The following is a 25,163-nucleotide window of genomic DNA, read 5'->3' as shown; positions in this document are numbered from 1 at the left end:
AGATAATAAAATTCAAGTTTAGGGGATTCAAAGAGCTATATATAATAATAAAAGCATAATATGCTAATTAGACTGGATGGCCTGATGACCTTCTGGACTACATTCTGGACGACCTTCCAGATGAAGCCGCGGGGTGTGTGTGTGTGTGGGGGGGGGGGGCGGGGGGCTGCAAGGGCCAAGCCCCTTGCATAAATTTCGTGCATCGGGCCTCTAGTTGTGAGATATAGACCTAGGTTGGCTTGATATCAAAGGCCAGATTCTATCCATGTGTTATATTGTCTTCCTTATCATAGTCTGCATTTATCTCTTTAGTGGGTTGAATTAAGTTCCCCCACAAGATATGTTTAAATCCCGCCCCCCAGTTCCTGTGAATGTGACCTTATTTTCAAATAGAATCTTTGCAGGTATAACAAAGTTAAGGAACTTGATTTGAGATCATCCTGGATCTACAGTGGGCTCTAAATCTAATGATGGGCATATTTATAATAGGAAGGAGAGGGATATTTGACATATCTGAGGCATATATAAAGAAAAGACAGAATTGGAATCATGCTGCCACAGACAAGGAATTCAGGAGCCACCAGAAACTGGAAGGGTAAGGAAAGATTTTCTCCTACAGATGTGGAGGGAGTGCAGCCCTACTAACACCTTAATTCCAGACTTCTGGCCTCCAGAACTATGGGAGGATACATTTTTGTCATTTGAAGTCACCAAGTTTGTGATGATTTGTTATCACAGCCCTAGGAAACTAATAAACTCTATTTTCAAGGGAAATTTCTGGTTTCTCTTGAAACTTTTTTAGTGGTTGGAAGATTCTCTCTGTGAATTGAAAGTATCCATATCCACGGCTCCTGGACACGATTACTGTAATTAAGAGATTGCTAACTTCCAATTTTCTTAGAAGAAAATAAGTACCTCAACCTTTCTGAATTTTTTTTATTCCTTTAGCAGGTATATCATTAAATATCCATAAATAAAACCATAAGATATTTGTTTGGCTAGAGAAGGCAAGAAAAGCCTAAATGTAAGTCTTTGGATTAGCTGATGTGCAATCCATTAGGAAAGAAATTTATTGGTAAGTGAAACAAATTCACCATTACCAGCATGCAGTATAAATCTAAGCTGGGAGTTATATTTAATTTTACACCTTAGCAATATTTCAGAAGTTTTTACAGTAACTTGCAAGGAGTTAATGTACTGTGAATTCATTCCAGCACATTGATTTCTGTATTAGCCCAGTGAAAGATGCAGTTCTTTGGTTAAAGCAACTTTTAGATGTAAATTTTCTCCATCCTGTAATCCATAATTTAGAATTTATAGTAACAGCTTGTGTTGTTGTTCATGAATACAAATCATTGTTGGGATGACCCCACATTTCAGCAAATAAAAATGGAGTTTCATCCCTGAAGTGTGTTTCAGGCAATCAGATCATTTCATGGTGGAGGGTGGCTCTGACTGCAGGCTGCCTTCATCATCGTTGTTCTAGGTAGTCATGCACTCTAGGTATTTTTCATGCCTCTTGTTGCCACCTTCGGGAATTATCTTTATGTGCTGGTTTTAGTAATATGCAGGTACTGATGGAAGTAGAACTCAGTCCATCTAATGAAGCTTAAGCATTAGGAATTCTCTCCAAGTGAGGTTTCTAGCTAGACTTCCGGTAGATGTGTCCCTGTGATGAGCATTGTGAGCCCTGACTGCTGGGTCTCTGTACCTTCTACCTTTTCCTACAATACAAGCAGCACTTCCTCGTCTGCTTCTATACTGGAATTGTGAGTCATGTTTTTGCATTGCTTTAGTTGGGGGAGAATCCTTACTTTAGAAATTTAGATGATCACTCAGGGGCAGCAGAGGACGCCAAAGGGAAATTTCATCTGCAGAGACCCTGCTGCACAATTGGTGCCGTGCTGGAATTAAGGACCCAGGAACCCCCAGATCCCCCACGTATTCAAGAGAAGCCAGAAATCTTTATTTTTATCAGAAATCCCTCACTACTGGACTCTTGGCCTCAGAATAAGTATACAGAGTAGGGCAAAGTAGATTTACAGTTGTATCGGAAACAGTTTATTCTTCTATTATTAATTATTGCATTATTTTCCATATGAACAACTGTAAACCTGTATTTGCCCCACCCTATGTAAATAAACAAGAAAATAAATAAACATGCAGACAATAAATAAATCCTCTGTGCTGGCCCAGTATAATGTCTGGATTCAGGTCAGAGCTTCCTTTAGGACCTCACAGATGAAGCAAAAAAGGACAAAGACACTTTTTTCTAAACTTATATTTTTCTGAATCACCTGGGATATTTAGAAGCATCTATCTACTCACAAACTGGCCATTATTCATTGTTATAATTAGTTCATTAAACCTGTCTCAACAGTTGGAAAATGAAGTTGCTATTTAAAGAGCTGGTTCACTGGTCATTCTGAAGATAGTAATTTCCATTTAGACAGTATATTAGCTGTGTGTACATGTGAGAGCTAATTATCAGTGATAGTCTATCATGTTTCAATATTTTCTTTAACAATCTATATGTAAATGCAATATAGGAAAATATGTAATATGTATATGTACATCATTTATGTATATATTTATGTACAAAATATCATATTTAGTGGTCTTTAAGGCTAAAGCCTACCCATTAGTCATTTTAATTTAACTTCTAAATTTTTCAGTTATCTGTTAAGAAGGTGACTTGTTCTCATGCTATCTTTTCTTACACTCACGAGCCCACCTAAATTAATATCGGGCATTTGAATCAACTTTCTGAGCGCTCATCATGACAGCCCATGTGGCACCACTTGACCTAGCCAATTCTATACTTCTTTCCAGCCTCAAATTCTTGTACAGAGGATTTCTCTCTTGATTTTTGGAGATTTTGGGTTCACTCCCATCTTAATTTAATGTGTGATATCTCTCCTGCCTAAATTGTCATCTGCATATCTTTTATTTTATTTTATTTTGCTATGCTTTAGAGGTTATTTAATTTAAGTTAAACTATGATATATTGAAGTTGCTATTTTGGGACATTAGTGTAGCAGTCAATCAGACATGGAATGGGTTAGAACAGATTGGGGACCTTGGCGTCCAGTGAAGGGGCCATGAACATGAGCCAGGTGAGGGATAATGAGTGTGTGGCCTTGGCTGGTGGCAGCAGACTTGGAAGGACAGAGATGGGCTCAAACAACAATTGCTTTCCTGATCCAATACAGACTCTCTCATCTTTTCAATGTTATCTTAGGCTTTAATTTGCCTGGAAATGATCTGGAATGCAAATTGGCACCCAAATTTGATCATTATTACCCTATAGCTTTTTTTTGCTAAAGCATCTCCACAGAATTATAATTTCTATCAAACACTAGCACTAAAAACAGGATAAGAAAAACACATTTTTACCCTGCTATTTGCTTTTAGTAGTGACAAAATATTAGTATCTGATTTATATTTGGAAATTTCCACAAACATCTACTTATTACATTTTTATTTTTACAGCATGAAAGGGATTTTTTTTTTAATATATTTTATTGATTTTTCACAGAGAGGAAGGGAGAGAGATAGAGAGTTAGAAATATCGATGAGAGAGAAACATCCATCAGCTGCCTCCTGCACATCTCCTACTGGGGATATGCCCGCAACCCAGGTACATGCCCTTGACCGGAATCGAACCTGGGACCTTTCAGTCCACAGGCCGACGCTCTATCCACTGAGCCAAACCGGTTTCGGCGAAAGGGATATTTTTTTAAAGGTGGGTATTATTTTTATTTTTACATAAGGAAACTGAATTATTAAGATTTAAAATTCCATTCCAGATCACATAAGTTTAGACCTTGATTTATAATCCATATTACCAGTCCTTTTTAAATAATAAATTATAAATTTTCCTGAAATACATATCCATTTGACTCAACTTTTGCAAAGTCACATTCTAATTTGATGATGTCTCTATTCGCTCTGTGCTAACTGCTGACACAGTTTAATCTTATCTTTTCAGAGCATTATATATAGGGTCTCAAAATATTCTAAATATTTATTTCATGGGGCTTTTTATTTCCTTTTCTGAAAATATAGTTTACTATGCCAAGGCTGGTCCATGAACTGTGCAATGGTTTATGGTGTAGTACAGAATGTAACAGACAGTGTCAGACTCTTAGTGGATCAATGCCACTAAGATAACTCACTATGCCCATCTTTTATCAAAATTGGGTTGACTGGGGCACTCTGTTTAAGTCCAGGACCTTGCCTGATGGAGCAGCTACTATCTGGAACATTTCCTGTTGGTGGGCATAGGGAAAGAAAGAGTGTGGAAAATTACCCTAGAGCTCTTAAAGCTTTCACCTAGAAGTCACATGCTCACTTCCCAGATTTCATTGGCTAAAGCAAATTAAGATCCCGCCTCACTTCAAGAAGCTGGGAAGTGCAATTACACTACATCTCTAGAATCAAACCCTGAAATATTTGGCATGCTCTAACAAATACGAGGCATGCTCTCAGTTCAGCTATTGGAACTTTATGGTAATGTAGAGAATGTTTGGTATAATTTAAGATTTTTCTCTTGGCAAGGAACACAGGGTCTTACAGACACAGTTCCAAGAATTACTTGGTAACATTGGCTTGTAAACAATCTGTATACCTCTGTAATGTTTCAAATGCCGAGTTTGTTATGTGGTTAAATCATTCAGTCACTTTAATTTTAACAGTGCTTATTTGCACTAATGATAGAAACCACTTAGTACACACAGTCCTGATGGAACAGTTCAGATTGTTCTGCGTCTGATGTTCCATTTATCCTCAATATCCCCAATATCTTCTAAGAGAAAAACATCTTCCTTGTCTGCCGGAGAAACCTGGCACAAGGGTGTTAATGCTGAAACTCGGTCTATGTGAACAACTGGAGATGGCATTGTGATGAATTTGCCTGGACAATTCAATTTAAAACATCCGTTTGTCATATTATTTGGTTGACTGATTAAATTTATACTGATCCATTTAGTTATAGCAAGTGAACCAGATAGAACAATTAGTCAAAAACCTGTTTCTGCCACAAATTATCCCAATAAATTTCCTCACAGGAATTGAAACCAGGATCCATTTATATTACCTCAAACTGTTATATAATTTGCATATATTATTTGTATCATATAATTTAAGTAGTTGATTATATACCTTTTATTTCCCTTCTCATTAATAAGACTGATCTCTACTCCCTGGCTGGTTGGGCTCAGTTGGTTGGGAGTCATTCTGTGCACCAAGAGGTTGCCAGTTGGATTCCCTGTGAGGGCACATACCCAGGTTGCGGGCTCAATCCCCAGTAGGGGGCGTGCAGGAGGCAGCTGATGGATGGATCCATGTTTCTCTTCCTCTCCCTTCCTCCCTCTCTAAAATCAACTTAAACATTTTTGTCAAAAGCCTGATATCCTCCAAAATATGAATTTCTTTAAGGGCAGGGGTTGATTTTCTACCTTGTCACTCCAGCACTAAAGAGAACATTCTGGGGCCATAATACTGATGATCTTTTTTTTTTTTTTTAAACTTGATAGTGAGCTGGGTATCACAGTCAAGTCTGGCTTCAATTTCCCTTTCTATTTCTGCCCATTCTATAAAATGAAGCTTTTGGCCCAGATGACCTTGAACCTACATTTAAAATAAATGCTGTATTATTAAAAAGTGCTTTACATTTAAATGATTTTTTTTCTGGTAAATGGAATACACAATTTAATAAATAATTATTCTGAGGAATATATTTGAGTTTGAAGGAGTCTAGGCAAACATATTTTGTCAATATAATTATTTGAATTTTATGTAACTTCTAAATCAGCAGTATTTCATGTTCTGATTTTGGGTCCAAATAAGATACTTTGTTATGTACAGTACCATAACCATCACTTTATAATGTTAACATTGGAGAGTCTATGCTGATAAGGTTTTAAATATGCAGTAAAGATTATTTTTCTACTTGCAAATGGGATTTCAAAATATTTCTTTTAATAACTCAAATTTTTAAAAAGAAGAAATAATGGGAATGTAGGTACTTTCCAACTCTCTCCTCTTGGGCTTTACAGAGGCCTGTACAGGGTTGGAATCATCTTTGAAAGAATGTAACTAGTATTCATGGGCAGTATTCTCAGGCAAAAATATAAATTCACCAAAGCAAGCTGGAAACCTTACTGAGGTTGATCTATATTTCCACACACTAATGGATTGATATCCTATATAATAAAAGGCTAATATGCAAATTGACCAAATGGCACACCAGGGGGCAGACGCTCAATGCAGGAGCTTCTCCCTGGTGGTCAGTGTACCCCCACAGGGGGAGTGCCACACAGCCAGAAGCCCTTAGCCAGGTTCACGGCTGGCGAGTACAGTGGCTCCATGACAGTCGGATATCCCCCGAGGGTTCCTGGACTGCAAGAGGATGCAGGTCAGGCTGAGGGAACACCACCACCACCACCACCACCCCCACCACCCCGCATGAATTTTGTGCACCGGGCCTCTAGTTTTACATAAATGTCCAATACTGCCAGTAGTCCCTTGAATACAAAGTATTGATCTAATTTCTCAAATTGTCTTTCTTGCAACCATGTCAAAAACATCCACCCTCATATTTCTCACCTCTTCTAAACAAATATATACTTTAAACAACTTTGATGTAAGTCATCAGATACTTTTTAGTATGGTACACTCATTACTAGATAAAAAGTAGTATTAAAATGTGTAAATTAAAACAGTAAATCTTCAAATATTGAGAAATGAAAACATCACTTTATTTTAACTCACAAATTTCTCCCAGATCTTCACTTTGAAATGGGGAAGAGAAAATCAGCATTTTCTTCATTTTTTCCTGTCTTATTTTTGGTCCTGTGTTTTCATTATTCTAGCAAAGTATCAACAAATAGAACATGCACTGTATTTGCCATTACTTTACACAGTAGGAAAATATAAGTAAATTAAACTAGGTTTTTTTCCTCAGGCTATGAATATCATCAGTGTTTCTTTCTAATCCTTCAAAAGAGGCTCTTATAGAGGGAAAAATGTGTTAGACCTTGAATGATGGAGGGGAAAAAATTTCAGTAGGTAATATCCTAGGAAGTAGTTTCATTACAAAGCCAGCCTTATACATAGAGCTGTGTTTTTCCTATGTCCTAACATAAAGAGCAATATTTTAAGGTTAGCAATGTAGATTGAAAAGCCATTCCAGGTCTCTGGGCTTCAGCCTAAATGAGTATGTCATTAAATAAAGCCCTTCAATTATAACATAGATAGAGATAATAATCACAGATCTTATTTGTTCATCTGTATTCATAACAACAGATATTTTTTGGGTACCTGCTATCTATAACGTATATGGTTTACAAAAATCACAATGTTGGGTATATGCTCTACTGATAATTCTGTAATAAATACTCCATATCTAACTTCATATGCATACAGGTAACTAAACTAGAAGATGGAAACATCTCCAGGTTAAATAATATGATGGCCCAAGCAATGTATTCTGCATATGAATTATAGTGTAAAAATATATATTTTTAAATCCTTAGCCTAGGATATGTTTTTATTGAAGAGAGAGAGAGAGAGAGAGAGAGAGAGAGAGAGAGAGAGAGAGAGAGAGGGAGGATAGAAGGGAGATGGGGGAGAGGGGAGAGGGGAGAGGGGAGAGGGGAGAGGGGAGAGGAGAAGAGAGAAGAGAGAAACATTGATGTGAGAGAGAAATGTGGATTCTTTGTCTCCCATGCGGTCAGACCTGGGATTGAACCTGAAACTTGGGTATATGTCCTGACCTGGAATGAAACCCAGGACTCTTCGGTGCTCCAACCAACTGATCCACACTGGCCAGGACTGTAAAATATTTTTGAAAGAAAAACAGTTTCTTTTATATCAGTTGGATTTATATTTTTGAAATTTGCCAGAGAAGCTATTCTGTAATATATTTTATGCAAATGAGTTTTTAAAACATTAGCGAAGGTTCCATAGTCAGGAATTTGAATTCTCATTTGGTAGGTTAACCTTGTACATAGCCACATGTGATCATCTTCTATTGCCAAAAATTGTAAGTTTCAAGTATGTGGGTAAAACTAATCTTTTCAATTATGGGATAGGCATGAGAATATGCAATTATTAATGGTTCTCACTAAGGGCTTTCCTTTGGGGTATACTCTAGCATGAATATAACTATCCTGAAAAATAAATGTCACTGGCGCTGTTGAATTTCAAAACGATTTTATGCTCATTGAATTTATGACCTTGAGTTGCATAGAGATCCTCTGGGTTTATGTCTTATCAGGAGGAAAAATATAAAACAGTGTATGAGAGGCTCTCTAATTAAAATCATTCAATATACAAATATAGATAAAAATAAAAATGATCCAGCAAGGCTAACCTGGCTAGAGAAAGAGTAGTTTTGCATGAGGAAAGGCATAAATATTATTGAAGAAGATGGAGTAGTCTATGTGGACAGATTTTGAGACAGAGGAGAGGGAAGGGCAGGAGCAAAACAAGTTAGGGATGCAGTTCTCAGCCTTGACTGCACATTAGACTCCCCGGGGACCTTTGAAAAGTACTGGTGCCTAGATCCATCTCGGAGACTCTGGTCAAATTGGTCTGTAGAATGTCCTGAACAATAGGAATATATTTTACAGTCAAGATGAAATTCCTTGCTTAGAGGCTCTTGTAAAGAATTGTATAGTTTTTGCAAACTAGTTGGCACTTTATTTTCAAGGCACTGGAGAGTCAGCAAAGAGTTTAAAAGGAGTAGCATAAATCATGTATTTTTATCTTCCTTTTTTTTAGATTGTTTATTAAATTTTTATTATAGTTGATACAGCTTCAGAAGAGAAACCTTTTCCTCAATGTAACTGACCAATATTAAAAGAGAATGCGCAGGGAAAAGGGGAGTCTAGTGAAGAGACTGTTGCAGTATTCCAGACCAGAAAGTAAGATCTTGAACCAGGGACTGACAAAAGAATTTTGGAGTAGGGGCCATATTTGGGACATTTTGACATAAGAACTTATTACACCTATTAATGTATGTGCGAGATAATGGAGGAAGGCCTAAGATGACTCGGGTTTTTATTTTGGATAACCTGTTAGCTGTCAGTTGCTGCATCAAAAACTTACCACAGACTTAGCTCAAAACACTAGCTCGGCTCCCCAGGATCAACAGTACAGACGTGGCTTCTCCAAGTTCTCTGCTTACGTCTCTCACCAGGCTACAGGCAACGTGTGGGCCAAGGCCAAGGTATCAGCAGATGCTGCACAAGGGAAGGCTCCCTTGGAATTATTGGTAGAATTCATCTCCACACTCCTGTAGAGCTGAGGCCTGTTTTCTTGCTGGCTGACAGCCAGCAGCTGCTCTCAGGCCCTTGACATTGCTCTCAGTCCCCTGCTATGTGGCCACGCATAGCGCACCTGTTTATTTATTCAAGGCCAGCAGGAGAATCTTCCTCCACAAAAAGGGCCCAGTCACTCTTTTAAGGTTTTTCACCTAATTATCCAGGCTGTTCGTCCCGATAATCTCTCTCCTAGTAAACTCAAAATCTACTGATTTGTCATGTTAATTCTATATGTGAGTTCCTTTCCCACACACTAAAATCTAATCATGGGAGTGCCACCCTAGCACATTCACGGATCCTGCCCAAAACCAAGGGGCAGAGGTTATGTAGGCATGCCCATCAATGTATAAGAACCAGATATGTTGTAGTTAATTAAGATGAGGGATATAATAGAATTAGAATGCTTTGTGGGTTGTGACCCCTGAAAATACATCCTGCATATCAGATATTTACATTAAAATTCATAACAGTAGCAAAATTACAGTTATGAAGTGGCAACAAAAATAATTTTATGGTTGGGGGTCACCACAACATGAGGAACTGTATTAAAGGGTCGGGGCATTAGGAAGGTTGAGAACCACTGCTTTAGGAGGAACTCAATTGCCCCAGCTTTAGACATGTTGAATTTGGGGGTAGTTGGCTATCCAACTTGAGTGGATGAGTAGGTTGTATAAGAACTCATTCGAGATATCAGACTTAGAAATATGTATTTGATAGTGATTATTTGAGGTGATAGTTAAATAATTAGATTATCTAGAGAAAGATGATAGCAAGAACTGGGCTGAGGACAAGAGTAAGACCAAGTAAAGCTAGAACATGTGCATCTGTATTTCAATCCATATCACTTGATTCCAGTCCAATATCTCATTAGATGCCCTTTCACTATGCCTGTATTTCCCTCTTTCAATATTATCCAGATTGATTCTATTATGCTCCCTATCTTCAGACAGAATTATAGGAATTGGTGGGACACAACGCCCAGTGAAGGAAATGATATCATTAGCCCTGAACTGCCTCATTTCTTCTTATCAGAAAGAACAACTAAGTGTGTACTTTTCCCTGCTCCTTCCATCCCAGAATTGTCTGTGAAGTAAACAGGTGGTACAAATTTGGGTTGCAGATATAATCATAAGTATCTGCCTCTGAGAACTTTTGTCTGTGAATTTGAGTAGAAAACTATCAAGGTCCCTATGGCAGTATTGTTGAGCAACCTGAGCTCTAAGAATAGCAAGTGGATTTGATCAGTGCATTTTGATCAGACTTTCCTCCCTTCTCTTGGATCTTTTTCTCTCAGGTTATATTCAAGAAGAATGTACCATCCCCTGCCCATTTGATTGCAAGTTAAGCGATTGGTCCAGCTGGGGGTCTTGCAGTTCCTCTTGTGGGATTGGCGTGAGAATTCGATCCAAATGGCTAAAAGAAAAACCTTACAATGGAGGCCGCCCATGTCCCAAACTGGATCTCAAGAATCAGGTACAGTGCATGAAGCAGCAAATAAAAAGCTAAAAAATTATCCTCTTTATTATTTCCTATTGAAATTGAAGCCATTATCTTGTTAGAAGCAGCTCATAACAGGTTATCACAAGTTCAGAAGAGAGGGGTTCAGCAGCAGATATTAATATAATATAATTAGTCATAGCAGCCTTGGGCACTCCTGGCTGGTTGTTGAGTTCAACTTGGTATTATTAGCAGTAATAGTGTTTACAAAAATTACATCCAATTGATGTTAAATAATCTTGAATTGTAATTTGATTATCTGTGATAATAGTGATGTGTATAGATACACATACACACACACGTGCGCATATGTATTAATGTTGGGAGAATGTCAATTAATATGGCCATAAATATAATTACTGTTCTGGTCTCATCATATAGTGCAAAAATGGTGTTCTATTTTACCTTTACCTAACTCTTCCTTCTAATTTTTTGTTGTTCTCAGCCTTGCCAGTGTTTCCACAGCTCTTCATTCTCTTCTGAGCTATTTCTCTACCTGTTTTCCCCCAAATCAAAGCGGTTTTCATAAAATGGAACCCTCAAGAATACCCTTCCATGTAGATGTCTAATCAAAGTACCATCCTAAGCAAAGTTGATTTGAGTATTTCAGTTGACTTTACCCATATAATAGGGTCTAAATTTAGGTACGAATTACAATAAAAAACTAAATTTTCTCCCACAGTTGCATACTGATTATTAGATTAAAACTGACATATATTTCTTAATCTAGTTGAATGGGCAGGGAACAAGGTGATGAGAGTTAGAAGTTCTTTATTCTTAGAGAGGTGAAGTGTGTCTTATGTGGGTATGTAGTCTCTATACTCCAGAACTGCTTCAACAGAATAGCTACACAGGCTTGTATTACTAATTCTAGTATATTAATTTCTGTCATCTTAACCCCATTTTGATTAGACTTTCTGTACAGGTTGTTTAATAGAAGGGAAATCCATGCATCTATTTTTAATTAATTTTAATAGCGTGTCTGGTACTACTTGGATTTAGATATCATTTGTCAATCCAAGAGCAATATATCTCTAGCTATTTTTTCTAAGTTTTTGCAAAAGGCATATAATTCATTGAGAAAGAAAGCTTATCATTCCAACAAAAGCACTTAAGTTCTAAGACAGGGCACAACGTGATGCGTCTTGTATTTTAAGGTTCTGTGGTAAAATAATGACCTGGTTCTCCCCCCGCAAAGCAAATATAAACCTATTGGGGAAAATAAGGCAGAGGACCAAGTACTGTAGTTTGGTGAATGGACAGTTAATGAAGGGATTTGATTAATGAAAGTAGGAAAGAGATAATCAGAGAAGAGATAATCTGAGGAGATATGCCTTCAGCCCAAGTTTATGGTCAAAAGGAAGACTCTCAAGTGAATATTTTCTGCGAAGACTATTTGACCATTCCTCAGAGATTTTTCTAGGAATTTAAAATGGAAACGCTATTAAGAATTTATAGTTATAAAAAATGTATGGTAATTTTTATATTTTTTTCAAAAGCAACAATGAAAGCTAAGTCCTTATAACACTGGTATTAAATATTATTTTAATATGTTTATTTTACGAACTAGGAAATTATCAAAGGAATAAAAGGATTTTATTTGAGCACAGACTTTAGGACAATATTTTCCATACACGAAGGCGAATGTGTAGAAATGTGTCTATCAAATTTGAAAGTATGAATGAGATAAATGTACTTGTAAGCTGCTGTGACCTAAAGGAAACATGTTCTAAACATTTCATTTTCAGATAAAACATGTACCCTTACGAAGTAGTACAAACTAATAACCCCAGGTTCAACAATTTAGATAAATTCCATAAATTAAAATTAAGGTGTGTCTGTCTGCAGGAAATGTTTCTTTTAAGTTCCAGAAAGGCATTATGGCATTGCAAAGTTGATTGTGTGTTGTGGTGCTCAGAAATAAATTCTGACATTAATGATCAACAGTTGAATTGAGTATTGCCTATATTCTAATAGAAAGAGGTTTCAGATATCTAGCATGTATATGGCTTAATTAAATTGGAATCAGAAAACACCCCAGTCCATATTTACATTTTAAAGGAAGTTAATTGATAACAGCAATAAGAAATAGGCACCCCTCTCATTTATAATCTGTAAATGGCAAGGGGAGATACTAGTGTGAAAAATCTTAGGTTTCAAAGAAACTTTTCTAAAGCAAGCACATACCTACCTATAAGCATATTTGTGGGAAGCTTGAACCCTCTGTGTGTATGTGATGTTATATATAGAATTCTTTTGAAGTTATCCGCATTCTCCTAAGTCACTTGGAAATAATGGGGTTGTCAGGAATTTTCATTATTTAGGAAATATCTCCAAGCTTCTCTTATTTATGCTGATGCTTCTGTGGAAGAGCCCACTATTTGTTTTTCTAAGCTGGAAATGTGGTCCAGTTAGAGGCATACTCACTTGAGGCTCTTTTGTAAAGTTCAATTTCACAACTGGCTTTAGGACATTTGTCTTCTTTCCAGTTGGTTTTTAGTTTTAGATTCATTTTTCTATTTTTGGGACCATATTAATATGCTATCATCCATTCACCCACAAGAGTATAAAAATTGCAACCGAATTAACCAGTAAGAGGGGCACCTATCCTTAGCACCTGTGCATGTAGAAAATTCAGTGTATGTCAGATTGAGCCTGGTGTACTGTTTGTAAAAAAACATATTAAACTTTGTCTTGTGTGTGGGCTGCCTATTATGCATATGCCTGTGTAAATGTTAGATACCTGCATGTGCTTATTCATTCTCCTCCTCCGTTGCTCTGTGGGTCTTTTTGAAGGCAAGGGCTGTCTTTCTATTTCTGTAATGTGTTCACGCCCCTAGTGGACTGTCAAATTATATCCATTGGATGCTTTATTTGAGAAGAAGCCTTTTCTTTGGATTGGTGGGTAGGCAGTTCCATAGAAAGACAAAATATGTAAGAACTCTGGTCTCTTATGCTGTGATTCTTCATTTGAATTCTCAAAAACATTAACTCTTCTAGAGAAAAGAAATAAGAACCTCCAAAATATTATTGCCCAGGGTCTTTCAAAACTTGCCTGAGCCCCAGCTGGTTTGCTCAGTGCATAGAGCATCAGCCTGTAGACTGAAGGGTCCCAGGTTCAATTGTAGTCGAGGGCACATGCCCGGGTTGTGGGCTCAATCCCCAGTCGGCAGCCGATCAATGATTCTCTTTCATCATTGATGTTTCTCTCTCTCTCTCCCTCTTCCTTCCTCTCTGAATTCAATAAAAATATATTTTAAAAAACTTGCCTGAAAAATCCTGGCGTTTAGATCCCATTGAAATCTAACTCAGTGATGTGCAAGGAAAGGTTGGTTACTATAAAGTGTATACTGTTCTGAATCTGTTAGTAAAATCAACATTTATAATCTCTCATTAAACAGCCTCTCTTTGATACCAAAACCCATCAACAAGATAGCTTTCTCTAGAAGTGCCAATAGCACAGCAATACTTGAATAGCTTTCTGCTAAATATATTTGTGATGCTAAATTGCTGCAGCACTCCATTCACCCAAAGCTCTCATCTAAGTGGAAAACTTCTTCTAAATAGTTTAATGGATTATCAGATCAGTTGGTTGATGCCCTTGACACTACTGAGCATAATAAAATACACAATGCATTTTAATTTGTTGCCATCTGTAATGTGTTGGGTGGATTTAAGTGCACTTGTGCTATATATTTTTGTGATACTTTTTCTTTCTTTTGGAATTCTGCTTAACAGAAAATTAAATATGGGGACATTAAAGCTTCATTGGACTTGCATTTCCCTTTATGAGTTCTTCACACAATTGAAGGCAAGAGAATTCCAGGAAATTATGTTGTGCTTATCTGTTGCAAATCTTGTGTTCACAGTGTGTTTGCATAAAAATCTTAGGTTGAGATTCATTACCTATACTTTTACAAATGCATGCTCTCCATTTAAATACATTTTTTGAAAGAGTTTTTATTCTTGCAACAGACTGAGCAGATACAAACTAAATATGTGTGATCTCTAGAAAAATTGCTATTTTAAAGGTGTGCCTTCTTCCTAAAGAGAAGTGGCCTAAGTTTGGAAATGATGAGTAAAATGCATTTTATTTTTCATAGCACTTTATTTTTCATAGCAGGGTAAAAAATGTTTTCAGGAGTACTTTTTTCTTCAAATATATACAGAAACATTTTAACATGAACATTTCTTCCTTAGGCTTTCAGATGAGAAAGGGTTTCTATACAGAGATCGTTTTGGCTTATTTTAGTACTGCTTCATTAATTATTAGCAATACAGGGTATGGAAATAGGATAGCTGTCATTCTGTCTGAATGTGTCTTTACCCAGGAAAGGACGTCGACATTAGGTTCAATTCAGTGTGCCCAATGTTGGCCTCCTCTTTTCAACTAGCCACACTCACACTTATTCTCACCTAATTCAAATCACTCCTGCACAGCCTGATCACTTTGGACTTAGGACTTTGGCAGGAGCCCCAGACTGCAATGGAGCAAGAAGTTCTTCTTGAGCATGAACATGGAAGGCAGCCCAAGCCCACCCATGATTAAGTACATTCAGGTGGACTGTTCTTGCATGGCTCTGCGGGGAGCGGGGGGATTGTGGCTTCACTTTTTAAGTATGAAATGTCCTATGTCACAGAATTAAGGGCTGCAGAGTGATTTATTCTCAGTGTTATGTAAGGTGATTTAATAGAGGCACATACTCCTAAAACATTTGACCTTTCCCCAACATGGTAATTATCATCCTAATGCCCAGGTACACAACACCCATGTCAGCAGCAGCCTGAAAGGGCTCCTTAAGGGTGAGTGTTCTTCTGTCTGCATCCTCTGTGTCTGGCTGCCAAGTCTAGCTCTCTGCTCTCCGGCCACGACATGGTGCTAATTGAGCTGAGTAGAGCTCAGAGGAGAGGCAGTTTTTCTTTTTTGTTTTTGCCCTGTCACCATGTCTAAGAAAAAATGTTTTTTCCTAAGAGATTCCTCTTTCCCACATTTGTGTTTACTTATCCCCTATTCTTGATCATTCCAAAGCCTCCGGTTTGTTAAAATCTTTTGCAACTTTGATCATTTTTCTTGAGAGCTGCCGAAGTCCGTCATGAGAAGCAGTTTCCCTATACCTGGTGTCCACCCTGTCTTGCATTTTATTCTGTTTTTAAATATGAGGCGTTGCTGCTCTGCATGTATTCAAACTCATGTTTACTTGTTATTCAAGATATTCTATGCTCTTCTAGACTGTTCTATACTAGACAGGCTTGGCAAATGTCACAAATGCTGTCCCTAAGCAGGGATTTTAGGATTTGCTGGGCTGGGGTTGGCTGTAAACTTGGGAAGCAGGCACATTTTTTAACATTTTGTGTCTGGAATTCTCTCAATGTGCTCCCATATCTCATATTATCCTTAGGCCCTGAACTCTTGAACTCCTGAAATAGCATTTTAGATAACATCAGCTTAGCAGAAAATCACATCACCTGTATTTGCAGTTTTGAAAAACTGTCTTCTTAATCAAGTACTTCAAGTAGAAATTCTTAAGTGCTTTTCTAGAGAAAATATTGGCAGAACCTAATTTTTATATCTTTTCTGAATCAGCCTGTCATTTAAACGTTCAATACAGAATGGAAATGTCCCTCTGTAGTGCCTTGAAAGAAAACGGATGTGATTTTAACCACAAACATTTCGTTATACCAAACATATTTTAAAATTCTCACCTGAGAATATGCTTTGTATAGATTTTAGAGAGAGGAAGGGAGAGAGAAACTTTGATGTGAGAGAGAAATAGCCATCGATTTCCTCCAGTACCCACCCTGACCAGGGATCTAACCCACAACCAATGTATGTGCCCTGATTAGGAATTGAACCCACAACGTTTTGGTGTACAGGATGACGCTCCACCCAGCCAGGCCTAAGCATTCATGTTAGAAAATAAAATGGTTAACTGATGGGAGTACAGCGCCTTCTTAAAAGAATAAGTTGCTTAAGACCTATTTAAAGTAAGATTCTAAATGGCATGCTTCCCTAACTGGTTTGCTCAGTGGATAGAGCGTCGGCCTGCAAACTCAAAGGTTCCAGGTCCGATTCTGGTCAAGGGCATGTACCTTGGTTGCGGGCACATCCCCAGTGGGGAGTGTGCAGGAGGCAGCTGATGGATGTTTCTCTCTCATCAATGTTTCTAACTCTCTATCCCTCTCCCTTCCTCTCTGTAAAAAAGTCAATAAAATATATTTAAAAAAATAAAATAAAATAAAATAAATGGCATGTTAATTCTTTTTTAACTGAGATGCAATTAGCATGTAACACTGTAAGTTTAAGATGTACAGTGTGTTAATTTGATAAATTTATGTTACAATTTGATTACCACCAGAACATTATCTAACACATCTCTCTAGTCACATGACATCATTTCCTTTTTGCTTTGAGAACAGCTAAGATCTAGTCTCTTAACCACTTTGAAGTTTATAATCTATAATAATACAAGTGTAATATGCTAATTAGACCAGACTTCCTTCTGGACGACCTTCCGGACAAAGCCGGGGCTGCGAGGGAAGCCTGGGTCCCAGGTGCCAGAGGGAAGCAGGTGCCAGCAGCCGGGGGAAGAAAGGCCTACTCTTGCATGAATTTTATGCATCAGGCCTCTAGTTAGTTATAATTGACTATAATCACTACGCTGTACATGAGAGCCCCAGGACTGATTTATCTGCCAGTGGCAAATTTGTATGCTTTAGATTTTCAAGCTTTGTCCCTATATTAAATCACCAGAAAACAAATTACCTAGATCCTGACGAGATCCTACCATAGATCCCTGCAGAAAAGCATTTGTTGGATCATGATATATATTTTCAACATGACTTAAGAGCCAAGATAAACATAGTCTCTCTGAGAAGCTTGTCTAAATCTTTTGAAATCCGTAGTCTATTTTTCTAAACCATTACTGAACAGAAAAATCACTGTGGGTTGGAGGAAAGTCAGTATGTAGCAGTTTCCCAGGTCCTGCTCTGAGACTGTGGCCAGTACAGTTACAGTGTATTGTTAGCAGAGGTGGTTTTCACTGGTTCTTCTGATTAGGCAAGTTGGTGAACATTGCCCGAATGAAGATTCTTAGCACTGAGGCTACCATTTCCTCTGGATTTAGCTCTGGAAAGGATTTTATCTTTAGCCTGCCCTTTCCAATCTAAACAATGAACACAACCACAGTTGGCCACTCAGCAAATCTGGGAAGACCCTCCCATTTTACAGAAGAGGAGTCTAAGGCTACAGAGATGACTTGCCCAACTTCACCACTGATGAATATAAGGGGTTAAGAGTCAATCAGAACTGAGGTCAAATGCTGCCCTGCCATCTACTTGCTGTGGGAGAATGAGAAAAATATTTAACCTTTCTTAGTCTCAGTTTTATAATCTGTCAAATGGGTATAACAATGGCAACTACCTCATAAGACTATTGTATTCATATAAAATGAAAATAAATATAAATATCATATTTCCCTGTTTGGCATATAGTTAGTGCTTGATAAATGTTAGGTGGGATTCTTTTTCCTTAGTCTCTAACACATAATTTGGTTCAAATTCAGTTGGCTTTCACCTATACCATATTGCCTTTTACAATTAAATTGGGCAAATTGCTTCTCTTTTTGTATTTATATACTGAAACTTTTTTAAAAAATATGGAATGCTTCATAAATTCACATGTTATCCTTACGCAAGGGCCATGCTAATCTTCTTTGTATCACTCCAATTTTAGTAGATGTGCTGCTGAAGCAAACAGTCTACTAAAACATTTAAAGTCCTATAATTTAGTTGTAATAACTCAGCTTGAAGGCATAGTAAAAGCTGCTGTCATTGCTTCCTCTATGAAAGTCTGTTTCATTTTATTTCTCAACAACTTATTTGGCATTGCAATTTTTCTGGTGGCAAAAGGGAATATAACTCTTTACATATTTATAACTAATTTCCTAGGAATTTGTGATTCTTTAGGTCTTCATATAAATGGTTCGATTAAGGAGTGTAACCAAAAGATACACAAATCATTATGGGTAGAGCTCTAGGAATTTTCGCAAAGTGAACCTCTCCATCCAATTACCACCCACATCAAGAAATAACAGTCATTCCTTTGTATCCACCGGGATTTGTTCTAAGACCTTCCTGGGGATACCAAAATTCATGGATGCTGAAATCCTTACATAAAATTGTGTAGTATTTGCATATAACCTGTGGGCATCCTTCCATATACTTTAAAACATCTCTAGATTACTTATAATACCCAGCACAATGCAAATGCTATGCAAATAGGTATTATACTCAATTTATTAGAGAATAATGACAAGAAAAATGTCTGTACATGTTCCGCACAGATGCAACCAACCTAGGCCTAACTACACGTACACATCAGCACCAACAGAACTTTTTTCCCAGATGTATATTTTTTAATCTGCAACTGAGGACATGCTTACAGAGAGGAGGGGAGAGGAAGAGAAAAATTGATGTGAAACAGAAACATTGACCTCTTGCCTTCTGTATGCACCCCAACCGGGGATTGAACCGCAACCCAGGTATGTGTCCTGACTGGGAATTGAACCAGTGACCTTTCAGTGCAAAGGGTGATGCTCAACCAGACTGAGCTGTCCTGGCTGGGCTGAATATTTTTGATCTGTGGTGATTCATTGAATCTGTGACTGGGAAGCCTGTGGATATGGAGGGCAGACTGTGCATTATCAGTATCTCAGAGACCCCTTTGTACTCCTCCTCCTTCACCACCACCTCCTCCCACCATGTAGAACTACTTTTCAGTATTTGGACACTATAAGTTAGTGCTAACAGACAAAAAACTTGACATAAATGGATTTTTTACTTTGAATTACTTTGTGTCTGCCTGTGTTTCTCCTCAACTTGTTTGTGAGATTCATCCATGTTGTGATATGTTGTTCATTTAAAACATATATATTTATTGTTGAAAGTATTACATAGATCATCTTTTTTCTCCCATTAACCACTCCCAGCCCACTCCCGTCCTCTGCCCTCCCCTCTCCCCCGCCTCCTGTGCCCCAGGCCCTCACCACCCCATTGTCTATGTCCATAGGTCATGCATCTATGCATACAAGTTCATTTATTGATCTCTTCCCACCCACCCTCCCCTGCCTTCCCTCTGAAGTTCAACAGTCTGTTCATGCTTCTATATCTCTGGGTCTATTATTGATCATCAGTGTATTTGGTTCATTAGATTTCTGCATATGAGTGAGATCATGTGATACTTACCTTTCTCTGAATGGCTTATTTCGTTCAGCATAATACTCTCCAGGTCCATCCATGCTGTTGCAAATGGTAAGAGTTCTTTTTTATTACCACATAGTATCCCATTGTGTAAATGTACTATAGCTTTTTTATTCACTTGTCTGCTGATGGGCACTTAGGCTGTTTCCAAGTCTTAGCTATTGTAAATTGCACTGCTATGAACATAGGAGTCCATATATTCTTTCTGATTAGTGTTTCAAGTTTCTTATGGTGTATTCCTAGATGTGGAATGACTGGGTCAAATGGGAGTTCCATTTTTAATTTGTTGAGGAAAATTTATATTGTTTCCTCAGTGGCTGCACCAGTCTGCATTCCCACATTAGGGTTCTGCAGTACATTAGGGTTCCCTTTTCTCCACAACATCACCAACATTTGTCATTGGTTGATTTGTTGATGATAGCCATTCTGACAGGTGTGAGGTGATATCTCATTGTCGTTTTGATTTGCATCTCTCAGATGATTAGTGACTTTGAGCATTTTTTCATATGCCTCTAGGCTTTCTGTATGTCCACTTTGAGAAGTGTCTATTTAGGTCCTTTGTCCATTTTTTAATTGGATTGTTTGTCTTCCTTTTGTTAAGTTGCCTGAGTTCCCTATATGTTTTAGAGATTAACCCTTTATCAGATGTATCCTTGGCAAATATGTTTGCCAAGTAGGCTCTCTTGTTATTTTGATGATGATTTCTTTTGCTGTGAAGAAGCTTTTTTTGTTGATGTAGTCCCATTTGTTTATTTTCTCCTTAGTTTCCATTGTCCTAGGCGATGTATTGGTAAACATATTGCTATGAGAGATGTCTGAGATTTTGGTGCCTACGGTTTCTTCTAAGACTTTTATGGTTTCACATCTTACATTTTAATCTTTTATATCCACATTGAGCTTATTCTTGTGTGTGGTGTAAGTTGGCGATCTAGTTTTATTTATTTATTTATTTTTTGCATATACTTGTCCAATTTTCTCAACAGCATTTATTATAGAGACAATCTCTGCTCCAATGTATGCTCTTGCCTCTTTGTCAAATATTAATTAAGCATAATTAGGCTTGGGTTGATTTCTGGGTTCTCTGTTCTCTTCCATTGATCTATATGCTTATTCTTGTGCCAATACCAGGCTTTGTGTGCAGTGGCTTTGTGGTATAACTTGATATCTGGTATTGTGATTCCTCCAACTTTGTTCTTCCTTCTCCAGTTTGCTGCAGCGATTCAGAGTCATTTTTGGTGCCATGTACATTTTTGGAGAGTTTTTTCTAGGTCTGTGAAATATGCCGTTAGTATTTTAGTAGGGATTACACTGAATCTATAGATTGCTTTGGGTAGTATGGACATTTTAATGATGTTGATTCTACCAATCTATGAACATGGTATATTCTTCCACATGTTTATATCTTCTCCTATCTCTTTTTTCAATGTCCTGTAGTTTTCAGAGTACAGGTGTTTTACCTCCTTGGTCAAGTTTATTCCTAAGTATCTTAATTTTTTTTTTTGCAATTATAAATTGGATCTTATTTTAGTTTCTCTTTCTGAGAGTTCATTATTGGTGTATAAAGATGCTATGGATTTTTGAAAGTTAATTTTGTATCCTTCTACATTTCTGAATTAATTTATTAAATCTAGTAGTTTTTTGATGGAGTCTTTGGGGTTTTTTATGTACCGTATCATGTCATATGCTAATAATGAGAGTTTTGCTTCCTCCTTTCCTATTTGAATGCCTTTTATTTCTTGTCTGATCACTATGGCCAAGACTTCCAGAACTATGTTAAATAAGAGTTGTGAAAGAGGGAATCCCTGTCTTGTTCCTATTCTTAGGGGAAATGGTTTTAGCTTTTGCCCTTTGAGTACGATGTTGACTGTCATATATGGCCTTTGTTATGAGGTGTGTTCCATCTATTCCCACTTTGTGGAGAGTTTTTATCAAAAAAGGGTGTTGGGTTTTCTCCAATGCTTTTTCTGCATTGATTGATATGATCATGTGATTTTTGTCTTGCAGTTTGTTTATGTTATGTATCACATTTATTGATTTGTGACTATTGTGCCAGCCTTGCCTCCCCAGAATAAATCCCACTTGGTCATGATGTGTAATCTTTTTAATGTATGGCCAGATCCGGTTTACTAAAATTTTGTTGAGGATGTTAGCGTCTATGTTCATCAGTGATATTGGCCTGTGGTTCTCTTTCTTTGTGGTGTATTTATCTGGTTTGGGAATTAGAGTGATTCTGGCCTCATTGAAAGAGTTTGGAAGTGTTCCTTCCTTTTGAATTTTTGGGGATAGTTTGAGGAATAGAGGTATTAGTTCTTCTTTGAATATTTGGTAAAACCCCTCTGTGAATCCTTCTCAACTGGGGCTTTTGTTTGCTGGAAATTTTTTTATTACTGCTTCAATTTCATCAGCAGTTATCTGCCTATTCAGGTTTTCTGATTGAGTTTTGGAAGGTTATATTTTTCTAGGAATATGTCCATTTCGTCCAGGTTGTCCCATTTGTTGAAATAAAGTCATTCATAGTATTTTATTACAATTCTTTTTATTTCTGTGGTTTCAGTGGTTACTTTTCTGCTTTCATTTCTCATTTTGTTTATTTGGGCCCTCTATTTTTGTTTTCTGGTTAGCCTGGCTAGAGGACCATCAATCTTGTTTATCCTTTTAAAGAACCAGCTCTTGGTTTTATTGATCTTTTGTATTACAGTTGTTGTTTTTTGGTCTCTCAGTCATCTATTTATTATTTCCTTCTTTTTACTTGTTCTGGTCTTTTCTTGTTGTTCTCTTTCTAATTCTTTAAGTTGTAATTAGATAACTTATTACCAGTCTTCCTTGTAGGTTTTTGTTATTGATGTTGTTGTTTTGCTTTTTTTGAGATAGTCCTCTAGTTCATGAATTTCCCTCTCAGGACAGTTTTCATTGTGTCCCAGAGGTTTTGTATTATTGTGTGTTCATTTTCATTTGTTTCCATGGTGTTTTTTATTTCTTTGATTTCTTTGGTAACCCACTCATTTAATAGCATGCTATTGAGCCTCCATGTATTTGATTGTTTTTGAGTATTTTTATTGTACCTGATTTCTAATTTCATTCCATTATGGTCTAAGAAGATGCTTGATATGATTTAAATCTTGTGAATTTGTAGAGAGTTAGCTCATGTCCTAATATGTGGTCTATCTTTAAACATTTCCCATGTGCACTTGAGAAGAATGTATATTCTGTAGCTTTGGGGTGGAATGTTCTGAAAATATCAATTCCATCTATTCTAGAGTGTCATTTAAGATTTCTGTTTCCTTGTTGATTCGTTGTCTAGAACAGTGGTTCTCAACCTTCTGGCCCTTTAAATACAGTTCCTCATGTTGTGACCCAACCATAAAATTATTTTTGTTGCTACTTCATAACTCTAGTGTTGCTACTGTTATGAATCATAATGTAAATATCTGATATGAAGGATGGTCTTAGGCAACCCCTGTGAAAGGGTAGTTTGACCGCCAAAGGGGTCGCGACCCACAGGTTGAGAACCACTGGTCTAGAAGATGTATTCAGTGATCTCAGTGGGTTATTAAAATCCCCTACTAGGATTGTATTGCTGTAGATCTCTCCCTTGATATCCCCCAGAAGTTTAGTTTTATATGTATTTAAATGTTCTTGTATTGGGGAGATATATTTACCAGAGTTATAGCCTTTTGTTGTATTGATCCATTTAGAATTATGAAGTGGCCTTCATCTCTTGTTACGGCCTTCACTTTGAGGTCTATTTTGTCAGATTTAAGTACTGCTACCCCAGCTTATTTTTCATTTCCATTTTCCTGAAAAAAGTTTTCCCATCCCTTTACTTTCAGTCTTTGTGAGTCCTTTGTTCTAACGTGGGTCTCTTATAGACGGCACGTATATGGGTCATTGTTGTTCATTTTTATTGCTTTATGTCATCATGTCTTTGTGAATCCTATTATCTTATTGTATATGCCACATTTTATCCATTTCCATTGTTGATGGATGGACACTTTATTTTCCCCCCAGTGTGGGCTATTACAAATAACACAGATGTGACCATTATTGTACATATTTTTGGTGCTCAGAATTGTGTATTTCTGTTGGGTACACATCTAAGAGTAGAATTTCTAGCTCATAGGATAGGCATATATTCAGCTTCAGTAGATAATTGGCATTTCATTTTAATTTGTAAGTTCTTGCATGGTTCATAAATAAAGATAGTATGTAATTACAGATAATGACTTGACATATGACCTGCCTGACACCATGAAAAAAAAGTATGAAAGCCATATGGATGCATTAAATGTTTGCTTCAGCACTTCTCATGTCACCTTAGAGCAGTGCCTGCTACTTACTCCCAAGCCTCATCTCTGTTTCTAAAGAGAGCAAATATGAGCACTGATTACCTCTCCTGGAATCTGTCACCTTTCTCCTAAGCAACCACCATAACCATTATCTCCTCTGTTTCTAATCTCCTCTGCCCCCCCACTCCCCCCCCCCCGCCACACACACACACTCATACTCATACACACTCTATTCCTCACACAGCAGTCTCAGTAACCTCTCCAAGTCACAAATCTGTTCATACTTAAAGTCTTTCATGGGTCTCTTGTTACCTTTGGGATAAAGTGCAAACTATATAATCCTATATAATCTATAATAATGAAAGGGTAATATGCTAATTAAACCGGACGTCTTCTGGATGTCCTTCCTGACAAAGCCGGGGCTGGAGGAAAGTCAGCCAGGTCCTGGGTGCCTACTGGCAGCAGGAGGAGGAAAGCAGACCAGGTCCTGGAAGCCAGAAGGAAGTTGGTGCTGGCAGCCTGGGTTCTAGGTGCCAGAGGGAAGCTGGTTCTGGCAGCTGGGGGAAGGAAGGCCTATTCTTGCACAAATTTTCATGCATTGGGCCTCTAATAATATAATAAAAGACTAATATGCAAATCGACCTAATGGCAGAATGACTGGTCACTATGACATGCACTGACCACCAGGGGCAGACGCTCAATGCAGGAGTTTCCCCCTGATAGTCAGTGCACTCCCACAGGAGCAGTGCCAACATCCAGAAGCCAGGCTCACTGCTGGCAAGCACAGCGGCAT

The 25,163-nt window shown here is 37.6% G+C and overlaps 1 protein-coding gene across 1 annotated transcript in view; it reads left to right on the top strand.

The window, feature by feature from the left end:
* Positions 1 to 25,163, top strand: part of LOC308521996 (thrombospondin type-1 domain-containing protein 7B-like) — a 291,166-nt gene that overhangs the window by 170,581 nt on the left and 95,422 nt on the right. The window contains exon 7 of the mRNA XM_081095199.1: positions 10,624 to 10,802. Within this exon, the coding sequence (XP_080951325.1) occupies positions 10,624 to 10,802 (179 nt within the window). The remainder of the gene's footprint in view (positions 1 to 10,623; positions 10,803 to 25,163) is intronic.

This window comes from Myotis nattereri (assembly GCF_964212035.1).
Source record: "Myotis nattereri genome assembly, chromosome: 7".
Lineage (NCBI taxonomy): Eukaryota > Metazoa > Chordata > Mammalia > Chiroptera > Vespertilionidae > Myotis > Myotis nattereri.
Note: the sequence above shows the minus strand (reverse complement) of the source record. Positions and strands in the feature narration are given on the sequence as shown.